General features: G+C 41.3%; 1 protein-coding gene across 3 annotated transcripts in view; it reads left to right on the forward strand.

Annotated features, from left to right (window-relative positions):
- Positions 1-19,446, forward strand: part of homer1b (homer scaffold protein 1b) — a 42,980-nt gene that overhangs the window by 15,211 nt on the left and 8,323 nt on the right. For all 3 annotated transcript variants that reach the window (XM_052104265.1, XM_052104273.1, XM_052104256.1), the window contains 3 exons: positions 4,471-4,602; positions 9,926-10,018; positions 10,479-10,636. In XM_052104265.1, the coding sequence (XP_051960225.1) occupies positions 4,471-4,602; positions 9,926-10,018; positions 10,479-10,636 (383 nt within the window). The remainder of the gene's footprint in view (positions 1-4,470; positions 4,603-9,925; positions 10,019-10,478; positions 10,637-19,446) is intronic.

A 19,446-nucleotide genomic window follows, 5' to 3' on the forward strand; every position in this document is an offset into this window, starting at 1 on the left:
TTTCTTGCCCTGAAGAAATTTCTTCCATTGATTCGTGGCAAGCACGTCCTAGTCAGGACAGACAGCACCACGGTGGTGGCCTACATAAACCACCAAGGCGGAGTACGCTCCCTCCACATGTCACAGCTCGCCTGTCGTCTCCTCCTTTGGAGTCAGCAGCGACTGGAGTCACTGCGCGCCACTCACATCCCCGGCAACCTCAATGTGATAGCGGACGCGCTGTCAAGACAAAACTTGCCCGGCGGAGAGTGGAGGCTCCACCCCCAATCGGTCCAGCTGATTTGGGACAGGTTCGGCAAGGCCCAGGTAGACCTGTTTGCCTCCCAGGAAACCTCCCACTGTCCGCTCTGGTATGCCCTCACAGAGGCTCCCCTTGGGACAGATGCTCTGGCGCACAGCTGGCCCGCGGGGCTGCGCAAGTACGCTTTTCCCCCAGTGAGCCTTCTTGCACAGGTGCTATGCAAGGTCAGGGAGGATAAGGAGCAAGTCACTCTGGTGGCCCCCTACTGGCCCGACCGGACGTGGTTTTCGGATCTCACACTCCTCATGACAGCCCCTCCCTGGCAAATTCCCCTGAGGAAGGACCTTCTTTCTCAAGGACGGGGCACGCTCTGGCATCCGCATCCAGACCTCTGGAATCTCCACGTCTGGTCCCTGGATGGGAAGCGGAGGATCTAGCCGGCCTACCTTCGGCCGTCATAGACACTATTAACCAAGCCAGAGCCCCTTCGACCAGGCATCTTTACACCCTGAAGTGGCGTCTGTTCGCAGACTGGTGTTCTTCCCGAGCCGAAGACCCACAGAAGTGCGCAGTTAGGTTAGTGCTCGTGTTTCTTCAGGAGAGGCTGGAGAGGAGGCTGTCCCCCTCCACCCTCAAGGTGTATGTTGCCGCTATCGCGGCCCACCACGACACGGTAGACGGCAAGTCTCTTGGTAAGCACGACTTAATCGTCAGGTTCCTAAAAGGTGCCCGGAGGATGACTCCCTCCCGGCCTAACCTGTTTCCCTCCTGGGATCTCTCGGTCATCCTTATGGGACTCCGGAGACCCCCCTTCGAGCCGCTTGACTCAGTTGGACTCAGGGCCCTCTCTCTCAAGACCGCCCTGCTGATCGCGCTCGCTTCCATCAAGAGGGTCGGGGACCTGCATGCGTTCTCTGTTAGCGACGCTTTCCTGGAGTTCGGTCCGGCGGACACTTTCGTGATCCTAAGACCGCGACCGGGCTACGTGCCCAAGGTTCCTACCACACCCTTCAGGGATCAGGTGGTGAACCTGCAAGCGCTGCCCCGGGAGAAGGCAGACCCAGCCCTTTCACTGCTGTGTCCAGTACGTGCCTTGCGTATATACCTGGACTGCACACAGAGCACCAGACGCTCTGAGCAGCTCTTCGTCTGCTTTGGGGGACAACAGAAAGGGAATGCTGTCTCCAAGCAGAGACTCGCCCACTGGGTTGTCGACGCCATTTCCCTGGCTTATCACAACCAGGCCGTGCCCCCCCTTTGCGGGTCCGAGCCCACTCCACCAGGAGTGTTGCGTCCTCGTGGGCACTGGCTAGGGGCACTGCCCTAGCAGACATTTGTAGAGCAGCGGGCTGGGCAACACCTAACACTTTTGCGAGATTCTACAATCTCCAAGTTGAGTCAGTATCGTCCCGTGTTCTCTCAGGTACCGAGCCCGTAGAACTCGGTGGCACGTCCACGATCTGACCGGGTGAATCGCTTGCACCCAGCGCCCTTCCCCCTAACCAGGGGAAACAGTGCGCCTTCATTCCCAGGAGATCCCAGGTTTGGGACACTGGTTGACTCCTCCCTAGCCCTCGTGGGTCGCAGTTCTGCGGAGGAACTCGCCGACCCAAACCACTGCGGGTACCGCAAGCTAATCTGAACTGGTATAGGTGCCCCACAGGTAAGGCCTCCTGTTCGGACTCCCCCTGTGTCTAAAACCACGGTTCTGTCCCCTCACAAGTTGACTCCGTGTTTCCCTTAGGCAGTTACAGCTGCCTTGGTTGCCGTGCTGTATGCTTCCCCCCTCTGCAAGGCTGGATCTACCACCGCACTACTTTTCCGCATAAGACCTAAGTATAGGCCATGTGATGTATTTGCCACTCAAAATTTGCCTCCCCTCCCAGGTAGGTGTGGCCTCCACAGGGTCTTCTCCGCCCTAATAAGGGCTAAGACCCCCTTCCCTCAATGCGTGTAAGGGCCCCGGCCGTAGTTGCTCTATGCGTGAAACATAGAGAGAAAAGAGGCCCAGCCAGGCTGGCCTGTTCCCATGTTGGCGGCCATCACCTTGTTCCCCCCTCCAGGGTAAAGATAAGGAATCCTGATGGCTTAAATGGGGCATTGGGGAAGGGTATGTGCAGCCTGATACAGTTGGTCGTTCTGCACGTAGGAATACCTGCTCGCTCCTGTATCAGCAGATCACGTACACGGCTCAGCGCATGGCTTTTTTTAAGTGGACCCCTAGTGTCGCTTCTCTGACACAACGTGGAGAGAGCGACAGAAGGGGAACGTCTAGGTTACGTATGCAACCTCCGTTCCCCGATGGAGGGAACGAGACGTTGTGTCTCCCATGCCACGTCGCTGAGCCGAGCCCCTGTTGTGGCCGGACCATTTCAGGCTCCTCAGAAAAATCCTGAATGAACTCCCGTATTTGCGCCGCTTAAATACCCATATGTTTGGGGGCAGGACATGCAAATACTGGTTGCCAACTCTCATTGGCCTTTTTTCATAGTTCAGAGGTGAATATCGGCGCTCAAGAGAGACCCCTAGTGTCGCTTCTCTGACACAACGTCTCGTTCCCTCCATCGGGGAACGGAGGTTACATACGTAACCTAGACGTTTTTGGTACCTTTGCTGCTCTCTGGACATTCAAGCTACCTTGAAAGTTACACAAAATATTTGCAACATATCAAATTCACAGCACACCTCTTCTCTCGCACTCTTTCCTCCCTACTTAATTGCTCTCAGTTTCACACCCACACAAACACATCCACTGGCAGTAACTGTCTTCTGTTCTTCAATAACATTTCACAGTCTTATAAAGCAGGAGACATCTTGAGATTCACTGAAGGCAGTTAAGTTTTTATGAACATCCATTTTTTCTGTCCAGCCCATTTCATTTAAGCATTTTTAAAAGAAATTTATGCTATACCTCTGATTTAGTAGCAATGTATAATCAGCTAATGCATGTTGTCATCTCATCTGTTTACTCAAATATGCTTGCTGATCACTAATCAACATTAAAGTAAACATACACACAAACACATTGTGAACAAGCTTGTTTCAGAGCACACATATGAGAGAACCAAAGACACAACTAGACAAATTTATACACACAACTAGCTAGCTAATTGAAATCAACTTATAGGAAGTATTAGCCGGCTGCAGCTACATAGCCCTGCTGTTGTGGAAACCAGTAATGAGGATAGGTAACAACTAGCTAGCAGCTAGCTATCTGGCTAATATCATTGTGTAGTGAACAAGACAGCACTGGCAATGCACTACAGCTATCGACTGAACAACCCTTACAAAAATGGAGAGTTCATGGAAAATTTGCAGCAAATTCGCCACTTGCCATACGGTACATTGTTGCCAAAGGTTTGCTGCCTGTTTACCACTACCGGTGAAGAGCTGCAAACTTCTGGCAAACATCTGTGGTGAATCACTCATTTGCATGTGAAAATAATGAGTGGCAAATTTGCGGCAAGTTTGCGACTAGTTTTCCACAACTCTAGATGTTTTGTAAGGGAGAACAACAATGACACAAAAACATTTGTTGTTTATTTACATACAATATTTAATTAAACCTTTTTTCATGATCTATATTGCTGTAACAGACAATCAAGGCAATCAAGCTTATGGTGCATTACCGCCACCTTCTAAGCTGGAGTGTGGAGTGCCAAAAGAAAGTCTTTCAGTTGAGTCAAACGTCAGCTGAAGATGATGAAATTGGCGAAATTTAATCGAAAAGAGGTCACACACACACACCCTAAGTAAAATTAAATCCTAAACTGAGTACCCTGTGGAGTTTAATTGTGAACAAATGTTTACATTCGTTCTTGAAGTCTAACAAACATGTGGAATGCACCCCCCCTCCCATTAATTGTATGTAATGTATATTGTGATAAATATAAATATAGAATTATATGAAAAAAAAAATATTGTGATAACCATATCACCCAGCCTTAGACACAACTATTACATGCTCTAATATATCTAACTCTTACACAATCTTTTTTACTGTTGACCCATTAGGTTAATCAATCCATACTAACTTAACCCCTATGTTGACCCCACTGTCTCTCAAAAAAGCCCTGCTGTCACCATCCATGTGAGGCATGTGTGAATTAGAGGTGCAACTGTCTCATATCTTTACAATTTACTGTGCATTGACTTTTTCCAATGTTCTTTAGATAGAAAACCTGATTGTGTTGCTTTTCTGAGCAATTCTATCCTTTTCCAACTCACAGGCAATAATAAACAGCACTATCACCCCGAACATGACCTTCACGAAGACATCACAGAAGTTTGGGCAGTGGGCAGACAGCCGTGCCAACACAGTGTATGGGCTGGGTTTCTCCTCCGAGCATCATCTGGCCAAGGTGGGTGGAATTTGTTCTCTTTCTCTCTCTCATTTACTCTCATGTGTGTCTCTAGAGGTCTTATTCTCCCTTTCTTTCCTTCTCTCCCACCCCCTGTGTTTCTGAGCGGGGGAACACCTACACACTTTGCCCTAATGAGCAGCTGTACAGTCATCGGTGCGTGGGAAGCTTCTTCTGTGCAGTGCTTTCCACTCTTTCTTTCTCTCTCTCAGTTTCTCCTAATATCTATCTATCTCTTGCTCCTCTGCATTATAATGATGCATTGCAAAGAGCCGGTGGTAGAAAACCTCACGCCCTCTTCTCTTCTTCCTCTTCCAATTTTTCATATTTCTCGGCTTCCTTTGCTTTTATATTTACTTCATTCAAAGTGAATAAAAATCACTATTATTTATTCATTTTTGATCTTAAAGAAATAGAACATCAAAAAATTAAAACTATTAATTTTGAAATGTATTCATTTACTCACCCTACTGTTGTTCCAAATCCCTAAGACTTTCTTTCTTCAGTCATACACAAAGGTTATATTTTGAAAAATATCCAGGTCACTCTTTTCCATATCATGTAAATTAATAAAAGTGGTCCATATGACTATTGCACTATATTCCTAGTCTTCTGATGCCATAAACTTGCGGTGTGTGACAAACAGAATGATATGTAAGTCATTATTTGCTTAAAATCTTGAAACGTGTGTGTGTGTTTTGGAAAAAAGTAAGTCATAGGAGTTTGGAAAGACAAGAAATTTCATTTTTGGGAAAATTATTCCTTTTATAACATAAGCCTCAGGGGGGCCTGGCTAGCTCAGCAAAACGCTGACTACCATACCTGGAGTCGCATGTTCGAATCTAGGGCATGCTGAATGAATCCAGTCAGGCTTTCCAAACAACCTATTGGCTCGGTTGCTAGGGTGGGTAGCATCACGTTGGGTTAACCTCCTCATGGTCGATATAATGTGGTTCTCGGTCTTGTTGGGGCGCGTGGTGAGTTGTGCGTGAATGCCGCAGAGAATAGCGTGAAGCCTCCACATGCATAAGGTCTCCACGGTAACGCGCTCAACAAGCCATGTGATAAGATGTGTGGATTGACAGTCTCAGACGCAGAGGCAACCGAGATTCGTCCTCCGCCAACCGGATTGAGGCGAGTCACTATGCCACCACGAGGATTTAGAGAGCATTGGGGATTGGGCATTCCAAATTGGGGAGAAAAGGGGAGAAATCCAAAAAAATCCAATAAAGTAAAAAATAACAAGCTTCAAACTATGAGCATTAGGACACTACTGTACACTTAAAAAGTGGAAACATGGAAATCTAGGATCTATTTCTACTTGTTCTTACACATAAAAATGTAACCTTATTTGTCAGGTTGATTAAGTCAGATAAAAACATGTTAATTTTGTTACCACATGAAGCTAATTTTTAGGTTACCTGAGAATTATTTTTTTTTTTTTACAGAGTATAGACCTTCAGTTATCTCCAACCTGTGGGTATTTTCACTCATGAATCTTCATAACACAACAGTTGATATTTAAACATTAATGTAACAACAATCCCTCGACCAAAAGTGTGATGAAATCTCCTCACTGGAGTCTCAGAGGCAAAGGCTGCAGTCTTTCTAGTGACCAGAAGGCTATAACTGGAACAGCCTACAGTATATTGGGGTCTGTTACCATTGCTTCCTTTTTTAGCAGAGATGTTCTTGGTAAACCAGCTTTATCAGAGAGATCATGCTGGTCAACCTGCTTCCTGAATTATGCTAGTAAACAGCACAGCTATGTTGACCATCATCAAACCACCACTAACCACCATAAAGCTGCCTGCTCCAGCATGGTAATTCATGGTGATAGAATTTGGCTACATAACGGGTACACAATTCACTGCTGGTACATCATTTCAAAGTGTCATAACCAGATGCAATAAGATTTCAGTAAAAACTATTTGTCAGTCCACACTGAATGTGAAACCATTCCACATTCAGAATATATTTAATGACAAATGTACTGTTATGAGAAGCTGGATTTTAGACCAATTAGCGTTCACAGCGAGCTAACCGGCGCGACATTGCATACATAGATACCATTCAATTAATAAAATGTCCTGATACGTGCCACTTGTGTCAGAGTGCGGGGAAGGACAGGACCCAAAAGCAGAGGGAATAGTTCAATTGGATTTATTATTTAAAAGAAAGAGATCTTTTACAAACAAAGTCAAGCCCAGGCGATCGGTTTCCCCCAATACTCGGGCAGAAGTGAGGAATCCTCCTCCACAGAAAAACTAGGCAAGTGATCACAGGTGAAGGCGATCTAGAGGGAAACCTCACCTCTAGAGACAGGCCACCAACCAACACATGAGCCTGCTCCAACTACACAAAGAACACATTTAATAATTGGCAGCAGACAAAACCTTTACAGTCACAACGACAGTAGAAAATGATCCGACATTGGACATGACACACGTGGGGGTTTAAATAAGAGAAACAAAAACATGGCAGGTGACGCTCGCAGCTGAAAGTTGTAATAATCAGCGTTCCCTTGGAAACAATCAGAGTTCCCATGGAAATGCTGATTCAGCTTGCCAGCGACCCCTGAAACACATAAGGGCAAAACGTAAACACGCTTTGAAAGAAACAGACAAGGGAACGACGATGCAAGGTGCCATGACCGTGACATCACCGGAGGGCACACAGTGGCAAATAACCCACAGCAATAACCCACTGCCAGACCTGTGCACTCACACAAAACTCGAAACAAAAGACTGTAAGTCGGGTGCCAATGTGTTTGCATTCAAAGGCAAAGAGCAAATGTATGATCCTTGAGAAAATCAACATAAGAACTTTCTCACAACTAGCAACTCTTCCTGAGGGACCACACCCCACTGAGCGAAGATTGCAAATTCACACCTCATTGTTGCCCTTCCACATCTGTCCCATTCTCTCCTCTCTCCTCCTCATCCATTCCCCTTCAGCTCAGAATCACCTCAAACTCACCTAAGAGCTGTATGTAACAAAAGACCATATCTGATGTATACAAATAATGTAACTAGTGTACCATGTTTGGTACCATTTAAAATTTCTCAGTGTCTCTGGTATAGTGGTCTTTTTCCCAGGTTTGTAAAACTTAATGACAGCAAAGTTATAAGGTCTTTGCAAATACTGAATAATTCTGGAGGTCTATCCCCCTCCTTGAAGGTTTAACAACAGGAAGTCAAGAACCCATTCACCCCCAAATTCTCATTGTTCAAAGGATAATACCATTTGGTACACAATGTGTATTCTGTCTGGATATTCAAGGAAAGCTGGCCCAGAGCTCAGGGTTCTCTGTGGTCAGATGATCCTACACAGTTTACTGTGTGTAGTTTATATCAGGTAATTGCAATTTTAATTTCTTATGTTTTGATAAAATGTTGGAATTGATGAATTGATTATGTTACCTGGTCAATAAATTGTCAACATTTGATTTTATTCTGACTGACTCTGACATTGTGTTTCCCAAGCAGATTAAACGATTCGTATGTTACCGCAAGTCTGCATCAGATTAGTGACGACTAATATTTGGCATCAATTCAAGTGTACTTGGTTTGCAAAGACAAATAGGGAATTTCCGTTTAGAACAGCAAATGCTGCTTGACCAATCTAAATTTGGGTGTGTCTTACCTCTGTTTTAATTTGATGTTTCTCCAGATAAGTGTACGTGGGAAACCACACATGGCCAATCCAAATCTATTACAAGAGAAGTTATGTTGGTCAACTTACATCTGTAATAGTGGCTGTGAACTTTACTGAAGAAAACGTTAAGTTCAATTCAAGTGTATGCAATTCCATGGGGGCTATACTGAAGTATCTTTGATTGTGTAAACGTGAGTGTGACCAATCTTAGGTATATAGCAATTATCTCTGTTTGATGATCAAAACTGATGAGCTTGTGATCGTGAGACCCGCGTAAAAGAGAAAAACATGCGAGGACCTCAAAGCAACATAGTTTCCTAATCTGAACAGGTAAAATATAATTAAAGAGTTAAAAGGAATAATCAAACATTCGCTCACTTTTAATGATGCTCAGATATCTTTAAAACCTTTTTCATTTTTGGAGTCAGATGAAATAATTAGGTAATACATAAGATAAAATGTATTTCATTTACTCCTGTTGTGTTGTGTAAAAAGAAAGACAGTAACGCGCAGAGACCTTCACCCATATTATTGGAGACTGCCATTGGACCGATAAACGGGCTTACAAGACAAACATAGGATGATGATGTCATGGTCCTCTTCTGACAAAACCCAAACTGACCAGTTGACAGAACCATGACATCTCCAAAGAACCAGACCTGTTCACTCACACAAATGGGAACACAAAAAAAACAAAGGCAGGACGATACTGCCATGGTCCTGTCAGGTAGAACCTAAACCTGACAAGGTGACTAGACAATGACAACTTTATTGCTTAGTGTCTGGTCAGAAAAAGGTTCTTAACCTTGGGTTAACATCTTTTTTTAACCCTGTATAAAGGCCACTTTTGAAAGGGGGTTTGTATTACTATTAACCTTGGTTTATGAAGCCACACATTTCAGTGCCAAAGCTAAACAGTGGTAATTATGAACAGAGTAACAAGTTAACCTATTATTATGTTCCATGTGTATCAACCCATGTCTGTTAATAACATAACTTGGTCTCTCCTTCATGCCTGAAGGGATATTTGTGTATGACATTCTTTCTTCTGCAGAACACAAACGAAGATTTTTATAAGAATATCTCATACAATGTTCATACAATGCAAGTGAATGTGACCATAACTTTGAAGGTCCCAAATCACATAAATGCAGCATAAAAGTAATCCATATGACTCCAGTGATTATATCCATTTATTCTGAAGTTAAATGATAGGTGTGAGTGAGAAACATTTTATTTCATAAATATTTATGTCCTTTTATACTTTAAATCTCCAGTTTCACTTTCAGGCGCCACATCACATTACACAAATGTGAACGTTTTAACCACTGGAGTCATATGGATTACTTTTATGCTGCATTTATATTCTTTTAGGACCTTTAAAATGTTGGTACCCATTCACTTGCATTGTGAGGGCCTACAGAGCTGAAATATTTTTCCAAAAATATTTGTTTGTGTTCAGCAGAAGAGACAAAGTCATACATATCTGGGATGGCATGAGGGCGAGTAAATGATGAGAGAATTTTCAATGAACTATCCCTTTAAATTTATGGGCAGATAGCACAAATATGTAAACCTAATGTACAGTATGTCCAAAATGATAACAAACATTCACGGAATGTGGAATATCATGTTTTAAACACTTGAAATGTATTTCTTTTCTCAGTTTGCAGATAAATTTGCAGAGTACAAGGAAGCCGCCAGGTTAGCCAAGGAGAAGTCTATAGAAAAGATGGAGCTGACAAGTTCGCCTTCTCAGGTTTGTCCTCTAATGTCTGTAGGATTGGCCTCATGTTGTTTTGTGTAGTTGTTAAGGATAATAGGGTGAAGTAGGCCTAGGAAATCTGTCCTTCATTCAAAACTTTAAAAATAGTCATTCACGGAGAACCTTAGTCTAGTTTCTAGTTTATTTTCCCATATTCCAGTTTGTCCTCATTTAAACACAAAGTGGTTTATGTGAATGACTTATTGTAAAAATAATTGGAAAATCCAAATCCTTAATTGTTTTGTACAATCAATGTATTACCATTTGCATGTATTCATAGAGTACAACAACAGTCTTGGACTATCAGTGGGGATTGGTCGCAACATTTCCCTCAACATTTCATCCTTTCCTAAATCCTCCATTGTAATTAGTAGATTAAAGATTACGTAAAAGAAGAAAATGATGTAATGAGTATGTGAGAGTGCAACAAATGAATAATTCACAAATTTTTCAGGAATCACCTGCCGACATTCATTCCCCCTTGACTCCACCCGTCACAGCTGACCTCTGCCGAGTCAACGGCACTGGCGACGACATCTCCCTCTCTGATGTGTCGCCCAGTTCTATGCTTCAATCTGAGCTGTCGCCAACTACGCCAACACTTGCACACAGGTAACTGGTATATACTGTAAAATATTTTTCATAATTATTGATGACCACATCTTAAATTTTCAATTTACTAAAATCAAAAACTTGTAGGTGAAGTGTTTCATTTCTACACCACTAGTGGCACTAAAAGGAATGACAAAAATAAAGAAAATAGTCTTCATAAACACTCCCCCATCTGCCTTTGGCCACCTGTATCTGTTGGCGTGATGAGTGTGTCGGGATGTTCAAACAAACAAAGCAATATTTTAAAAGTATCAAAGAGCAACTGTTTTACATTTTTCAAGAGATTTAACCTATGAATTACTTTTTAGGAATATGCCTGAGGTCGAATACCTTGTAAGGTACGAATAATGACTTTTTAAATTAATAACTAATTCTACTGAATAATAGAAAAAACTATATTTGTTTGACTAATTATCCAAAAGTATAAAGCCATATTTTAAATGAACATTTCCAGAATTACAATGCAATGGTGAGCCTGTGAAGCCAGTATGACTAAAGTGTAAAATTTAAGAATAAAAATGCACACGTTGTGATTTTAAGTTCAAAAATCGGATGGCCACATTGCAGTCTTCGTTTATTGTGCGCATCTCTGAAATCTGAGCTTGTCAAGAGTAGCATTAACTAAGATACTATATCATACACATTTTCTACTTTTAATTTTTTTTTTTACATCACAGATTAAGGTAATTATGTGGTTATGCCTTCATTCCAAAAATGTTTAAATGCTCCATAGAGGCTTAAATGCGCCTTAGAGTGTACATCTACAGAATATTTCTGCACACGTGATAGCGTATAAACTAAAACATGCTTGTCTTTTTCCGCTATTCACTTCCGGAAATAGGTTCGCTCTTGACATTTATTCTACTGCATTTCGCTATTCTGCATACGTTATTTAACTAAATGATGTACTCAAACATCAACCTCAAGTGTATTGTAAACCTTTCTGATGAACTTACAGTGCTTTCATTTGTTTGTAGGCGACATATTTCATTACGCTTATGAGAGGGGTTTAAATTATGCCACTCTATATTTGTAACGATTGCCGAGAGTAATCACAGGAGGGATGGATCCAGGTGCAAGCACTTGGAAAAAATAACATGTTACATCAACATAAAAGAGTCCAAGCTTGACGACTTTCACCAGTTGTCTGGAATGTGACTGTAACACATTTCAGTGGAAAGGAGGAGGCGAGACTGGCTTAACAATATAAATAATATTTGAATAATAAACTTAAACATAAGACAAACACACACACAGGTGTCAGACTGCTGCCCATATCACTCTCTCTCTCAAACCGCCGTCTCTGGTCACCTTTATCCCTCTCAGGCTTAATCAGCCTAAATAGGGGCCGGGTGTGCGGAATTACAGCCCGGCCCCATCCTTCGTCCTGCCACATTCCTCCCTCGTTCTCTCAGACTGGGGAGCACCCGGCATGACGTACAACCCCCCCTGCCCTTTTCTGGTAACCGTAACGGTGATGATACCCTATGTTCTCCCGCTCCAGGCAGTCAGCCAGAAGCCCCGCCCTGCTCTCGGTCGGTGGTCATCTGACCCTGTTGCATTTTTGTGGCTGGTAGGGGTCTCCTCCGCCCCGGTAGTGCCCCTGCATCCCTCCAATTTCCCGGGTTGCGGCACCAGTGTAATACAGTTCAATGGAAAGGAGGAGGCAAGAACCGGCTTGACAATATAAATAATAGTTTAATAATAAACATAAAAAAACACACACACACACACACACACACACACACACACACACACACAGGTTTCGGGCAGCTGCCCATAACTCTCTCTCTCTCTCTCAAACCGCCGTCTCCGGTCGCCTTTAACTCTCTCGGGCTTGATCAGCCTGATTAAGGGCCGGGTGTGCAGAATCACGGCCTGGCCCGGCCCCGCCCCGCCTCCAACCTGCCACAGTGACATAGCCCCATAGGGCAAATCGCTCAAACACAGGAGGGGCAAAATCCATGTGTGAAGATGAGTAATTGTCCAGGGTGGAACTGGCGGTAGAGCAGGGAACCAGGACAGAGCCAGAGCAGATCAGGTGGACGGCTGGAACTGCTGTGGGAACGGCCTCCGTGGCTGAGGGCACTAGCTCTGGGACTGTCGAGGCTTCTGGTGCTGGCTCGTTGACCATGGCAGATGTGGGTGCTGGGATGGCCGAGGCTTCAGGTGCTGGCACGTGGACCATGGCAGGTGGGGGCGCTGGCTTGTGGGCCGTGGTAAACGGATGCGCTGGCTAGTGGACCGTGGCAGGCAGGGGCACCGGCTTGTGGACTGGAACTGGCTCGGGTGCTGACATCCTTTGACCTCCTTGGTCGATACCGCTGACTGGTCACAGTGGAGTTTCCATCATAACCCACTGTGAAGGAGGAGCGTGAGAGCCTCAGTGCGTAGTCGATAAACTCCACTAATGAGAGCTTGCACTGAACTCCTGACAGACAGGATATTAATGGTTAATTTAGCCCAAAACGATAAAAGCCCTTCATCGTAGACCATTGTTTCACCCCAAGTAATGCAATTCACCAGTTCACAAAAGTTAAGGCAGTACTCCTCGATCGAGTCAGTCCCTTGACAAAGCAAAAATAAAGCTTCAGCCACTAAATTTATAGTAAATTTAAAGTCGGTTGTTCTGTAATGAAAAAGAAACACCTGGAACAGATAATCAAACAGACCAATGACAAAACAGAACTACAATGGACTACAAATTCCATAACAGAATACAAACAGGAAACAGGGACAAGGAACAGAAAACAGGGATGACGACCTCTAGTGGTTGTCCAGAACATTACACAGATACACAGAACAAATACTGAACAGAGTTACTAAATATAACACAGACATAAAACAGAGTCCAAACTTGACGACCTTCACCAGTCATCCAGAATATGTGACAATATTATTCTACCACTATCGATTAGCTGGGTCAATTATAACATAGGTTAACACTGTTAAATAAATGCATTGTTGTTGTTGTTTTGTTGTTTTTCATTAGGTCTAAAAAATCTAATTATGAATGTTCACAATGTATTTTTGTTTTGATTTTCAGGAAGATAAGTAAATAACTAATGTTTAGCAACAGTTTTCATTTTTTGAAAAATACTGGCACTCGAGCAATTCATTTTGCATTGTTAAGTCGCCTTCTACGTATCAAAATGTTAAAAATACAATACAAATAACAAAATCAACAACGTTAATCATAACTATCACACTACTAAACTATGATGCCAGTAGTGCCCCTCTTGGCGGTGATTTTGCGAAGAAGTCTCACGTGTGAGTATTTAAAGTTGTACCGCGGCAGTACTGCACACAGTAAAGAATATAATTTTGGTTGAGTACCTACTGTATAATGATTTAATTTAATTTCTTTTAACATTTGTTAAAAAATGTCTCCTCGCTGCAAAATGTGTGCTTGACATTTCACAACTGCTTGACATCACGAGTCAGAATAATTAGGAGAATCAGTTAGGAGTGTTTAGGTCAGACGTCCAGATAATGTTTATATAGCTGATTAAGAAACACATTTGGAGGAAGCTCACATGGGATGAGAAAAAAATCAGTTCTCATGTGTTTTTTCTGTTTACATGTTTGCATCATTATCTGATCTGTGTTGTGACTCGTGAGTAAAAAATCTGATTTTTTTGACAACGTGTAAATGCAGCCAAAAGTCACACTGTTGACAATTACAGTATTTCAGATGGTAAAGGAATGATTTATGATTATTAGCACTCTCTGTTTGTTGGATGAAGAGAGTAATCCACAGTTAACAACTCATGTTTAGCTTCTGGTAAGAGAAAAAATGTAAATAAAATAATAATGCTTTTATGGATTATACAAGCCATATTTAAAAATATGAAATCTATGAATGCAATAGAGCTGTTCAGGTTGTAGTTAAAAAACCAATAAGAAAATTCACCACTGGATCCCTCTGGATTTTCCAATGGGTTTTTATAATGGGGTTTTTCAACTTATGAGTAAAATAAGGTTTGTGGTAAACATTACTTGATGATACGTGGATATTTTGTTCTACAACATAAATTACACACAGTCATACATCAAATGAGAATTTTTAAGCCGTATTAAATTGCATACTTTTTCTAAAAAACACACTGTGGCTTCATAATGACCACAGACCTTATTTTTACCATAAACTGAAAAATCCCATTATTAAAAACCCATTGGAAAGTCCAGAGGGAATGGCGAATTTGTCAAAAAATGTACATCTGTGCAGCTCTATAAAGTTAAATTTAAAAAAGGGCATTTGATTTAGGATTGACACACTTACAATTTAAGCCCCAGCCACATCCGGTTCTATCCGAATATACGTATATTTACAGATACAGTTAATTTTACCATAGCAACAGATACACACAAAGACACAGATAATGGCTTCGCTGCACACACCTATTACTTATACTTCTAGTTATCTTTGCAATATGAATCTTACTGGGAATGTACTATATTTCAACATTGAAAAATTTACACACTTCACCTTAAAGTTTAATTGCTGCTGCATGCAAGTTTTAAGTCAAATCAAAGTGGTGACAAAGTTCATTGCACTGTTTGAACCACTTTTATTTACATTACTATAACTAATATAGACAAGTGTCTGTAAATATATACTCATATGAGTATGAATTATCTTAGGTAGCGAGCAGTTTTTGGTCTGACTCTAATGCTGTTTTTAGAGGCCATTTCACAGTCTCTTGAATTTTAATTAGTTGAACAACCCAGTGCTGCAAGTTGTGAAATAGCATCACACTGTTTCTTAAATCATTTCAGGTTAATGTTATACTCTCATCTGCCACTTGAAAAATACCAACCGATTATTGGACTCAAATTCACAGTGAACCAAATAGCATCAAACACCCACACTGCAGTTTTCAGCCAGACATCAGTTAATGAGCTGTGTTTCGTCAGATTCATTGTCATGCTTTTCAGAAGCACACAACTATAAGTACATGTCCACATATCTATCTATCTCTCTGTCTGTCCGTCCGTCCATCTATGATGAATAATATATATGCTTTCAGTGACAAATAATATTGGCCATGTATAATTTTTGCCGCATTGAATTGATATGCACTGAGACAGAAAATCATGGGTGAGAGAGAGAGATGGGGGAACTGGATGTAAACATAAGCTGAGCTGTACTCGAACCAAGATCTCTGATGGGCACCAGAGCTCAATACATTCACAATGTCCACATAGCCAGAGTTATATAATACAGTGGCACATTTTCAGGGCTAAGCAATTGTGACTTATGAAGATGGGGGCAGTGTCATCAGTTTCTTACATAACGAGTCAAGCTACTAAGTCAACACAACCTCTTTGTAGACCTCTATCAGGATTGTGTTTTTCCATGTGAACTCATTTATTCTGAACAAATTCATATGGTCTTATTTATCTTTTTTTTTTTTTTCAGACACGTGTTTAAAACTTGTCGGGTCGTCTCCTACTGATAACATCATTTCACAACAGCTGTCTGACATACAATGTCTTTATTGATGCAACCCTTGTGCAACAAGATATTCTGTTATAGTTTTTGGACAGATGAAGTAAGCATACTTTTCTCAGCTGAATTCTATGTTGTGTTCTTACTTCTCGTGCTTTGAAATTATTCATTTTTCAAATCAATTTTTTTTAAAACAGATCTTGCTTGGAATTTGAGATGGAGATTCTTTGCATCATTTGTGACTTTGTTTTATGGTCTATTTTTGTATCAAGTTTTGTTTCAAAGGTTGATATCTGTAACTAAATCTGAAAAGTTTAATACATTCATTAAACATGACATTCCAAATAATTCTGAATGATGTAGTCTTCACATTTGAATTTCCACAATGGCATTTATTGTACGTCTGGTTGATGTGCATAAGGTGAAAGTTGAGGAAAAGTCCTTTCAGTTTTTCCAAGCCTGATTCACACCACTGATATCATAAATCAGAAGTTTAATCAGTAATTAGATCATCATTACTAGTTGGTTTTTAAAGTTAAGAACATTATTAGAGCATTTCAAATGAGTTGCACAAAAAGTCCCATGAGAATATACAGAATGAAAGTTAATCAGAAAGGTGTAAGATCAGTGCTGTGTAGATGATTTGTAGATTAGCTTGTGTAATGAATGTGTTCTGCTTTGGCTTATTAAGAGGTGGGTGAACTGAAATCATTTCTTCCAACAGCAATCGTCTCACCCACGTGCACTCTTTTGCAGTACATTTAAGTCAGTGTTAAGGGCTTGGTTGGGCAGCTACCAAAGTACAGAACATCACATTTACAGTTTGGGTTAAAGGGCGATATCAGATGTACGGCAAAATGTGTGGAACACAACTCGATAGTCTTTAAATGTCATTACTGACTGGTCTTTGCATTGTGTGTTGAAAAGAATCAATTTTATTGGTGACATAAAATGTATACATTTACTAGGGGTGCATTATACATGATGTGCATGTGGATTACTGGGCTGGTGGGGCTCTGAGCAGGAGAACAATAGATTCCAGTGGGATTGTTTACTGATTTCCATTCAGTTGGCTTGAAGGACAGTCACATTGATATTATGCTGCTTTTCATGCAATGTGAACAGCCATACTCCACTTATACAGTATGCTTATGTGCACCTGTTTATATATACATAAATAATTAAATAAATTATATACATAAATTAAATGTGTGACATTTGTCTTTGACGAAAGCATTTAAATGGCAAGAGATTTTAATAAAAGACTTCAATTTAGAGATGTACTGTATGAAGCAATATTTATTACATGAAAACAATGTATACATCAGAGACTAATAAACAATTCAAAAAGAATGAGAATACTGTAAATAAACAATTACAGAATAAATACGGTCTTAGAATTGGAGTTTTTAGGGAAATAAGCAATTAGAAGGAATTTGATTAAAGCATTCTGTTTATATAATCAAATAAAACCATTGAGAACAGAATAAAACAGCATTCAAGAGACTTGTTCTAATATTCGTTACACGCATTCCCCATCGAGATAATGTTTCCTTGAATATCTTGTCCTAAAAGTTAAAGTTACAAAATCAAAGTAGATATTTAGTGTTCAAATAATGAAAGTGGACTGGAGGATCTAATCAATCCCAGCCAATTGAGTTGAATCAGGACTGATCAAACATTTGAATAGAGTACAATACATTATCAAATACATTTGTTCACTTACCAGGATAAGATCCCTCATTCTCTTTGCATTGCTTTCTTGAAGCTGAAGGATGTCTCTGTCTGTTCTTCTCTCCTTCACTCCTCTCTGTCACCTGCAGAGGAGCATTTCCTCTCCTCGTGTGAGAAGCTTTATAGCCATGTGTGTCTCCAGCCTGTTGTGTCAGAGCTTCAGTAGGAGTGTGTGGGCTGAGGTGTTGCCTGTAAGAGTGGGGATCAGGGGAGGTGGCGATCCTGTCAGGCACAGCAGAGGTGGTGGCACTGGGGGAGATGAAAAGAAATTGGCGGCGCTCCTTAGCGTAGGCGACAAGCACTAAAGACTCCATACATGTGTCATATGTGACGGTTGCGTGGTTAAGCTGTGCTGGCATGTGCGTGGATGGGGAAAGAGAGGCGGTGGTAATGTGAGATGAGATGTTAAGCAGGATGTCAGAGCCTGGGATTCCTCATAGTCCTTGGGGGTATGAGAGGAGGGTTTGTGGGCTGGTTATGTGTTTGCTGGCCATTTGACAACATCTCAGTTTCAGTTTTTCTGCTTTAATGGTATTGCAGCAACACTCAATAGAACTGAAAATATATGCAATAACAGACAGCTATTACCTGTAATCTTTGGGAGAATCTGTGCATCTTTTGCAAACTTTGTTTTATAATAGTTGTTGTATCAAGTCTCACATGTGATCTCACTGTGAATTTGGTGAAAGTAGGTCGAAAAGTTCTACTACTGAAATCGTTATGTACTTACCAAAATTTGAAGCACTTTAGCAAAGTGGCATCAGTAGCACCACAGGAAAAGGTGAATGCAATTGATTTGATGCAAAAATGTCAGATGAGAGATGCCGTTTTTCTGTCAGGTTACCAGAACTTTTGGTAGCAAAATGTTGAGTTCCTGTGTGATCATTTTGCTCAAGTTGTATTATCTTCAACCAGGGCATGTAAACGCTTCACGCTGCAAACCCCCCAGTGAAATGGCCAGATAGGGGCACCAAAAGCGAGTGAAATTATGTCGTAATCAGACAAAGTTTTAAAGTAAATGTTAGATGGAGGTTTTAATGAGTAAAACTACCTCCCTAACATAAAAAATTACCTAAACCTAACCTAAATTGTCCTAAAAGCAAATTCGATTTCAACGAAACAGACATCCTAACCATAAACCAACATCTAAACCTAACCGATAATGTTCTGAAAGCAAATGTGACATGAATAGCAATCATGTCATTTTGTGTTGCCTCTATGATGCTTTTGGCTCGCATGTCAGTTTACGTGCTTGGCTGGGCAAGCTTCAGTCTCCCATGTCCAAAGTCCAACACCCTATCAGGTGAACTAACGTGGAAGATAATCACGTTGGAATAAGCATGTAAATGTAGGTGGGTCTGTTTTACAAGTGTTAAAATGTATCATTTTTCAAATTATGTGTTAGAGTACAAGTGTTTACATAGCATCATTACATAGTAACAACAGCAGTGTGTGATCAATGGAGCAAAAAAATAAGTGTTTATATAGTCATAATCAGCCGTTGTACTAGTGATTTGTGTGAATAAAAATGAATAACATGCACATTTGTTGTAGTGCCTCTACTGTTAATTCCATCAAGAAACTGGCGAAATGTAGAACACGGCATGTAAAACTGAGTTTACAA

This window comes from Xyrauchen texanus, chromosome 3 (assembly GCF_025860055.1).
Source record: "Xyrauchen texanus isolate HMW12.3.18 chromosome 3, RBS_HiC_50CHRs, whole genome shotgun sequence".
Classification (NCBI taxonomy): Eukaryota; Metazoa; Chordata; class Actinopteri; order Cypriniformes; family Catostomidae; genus Xyrauchen; species Xyrauchen texanus.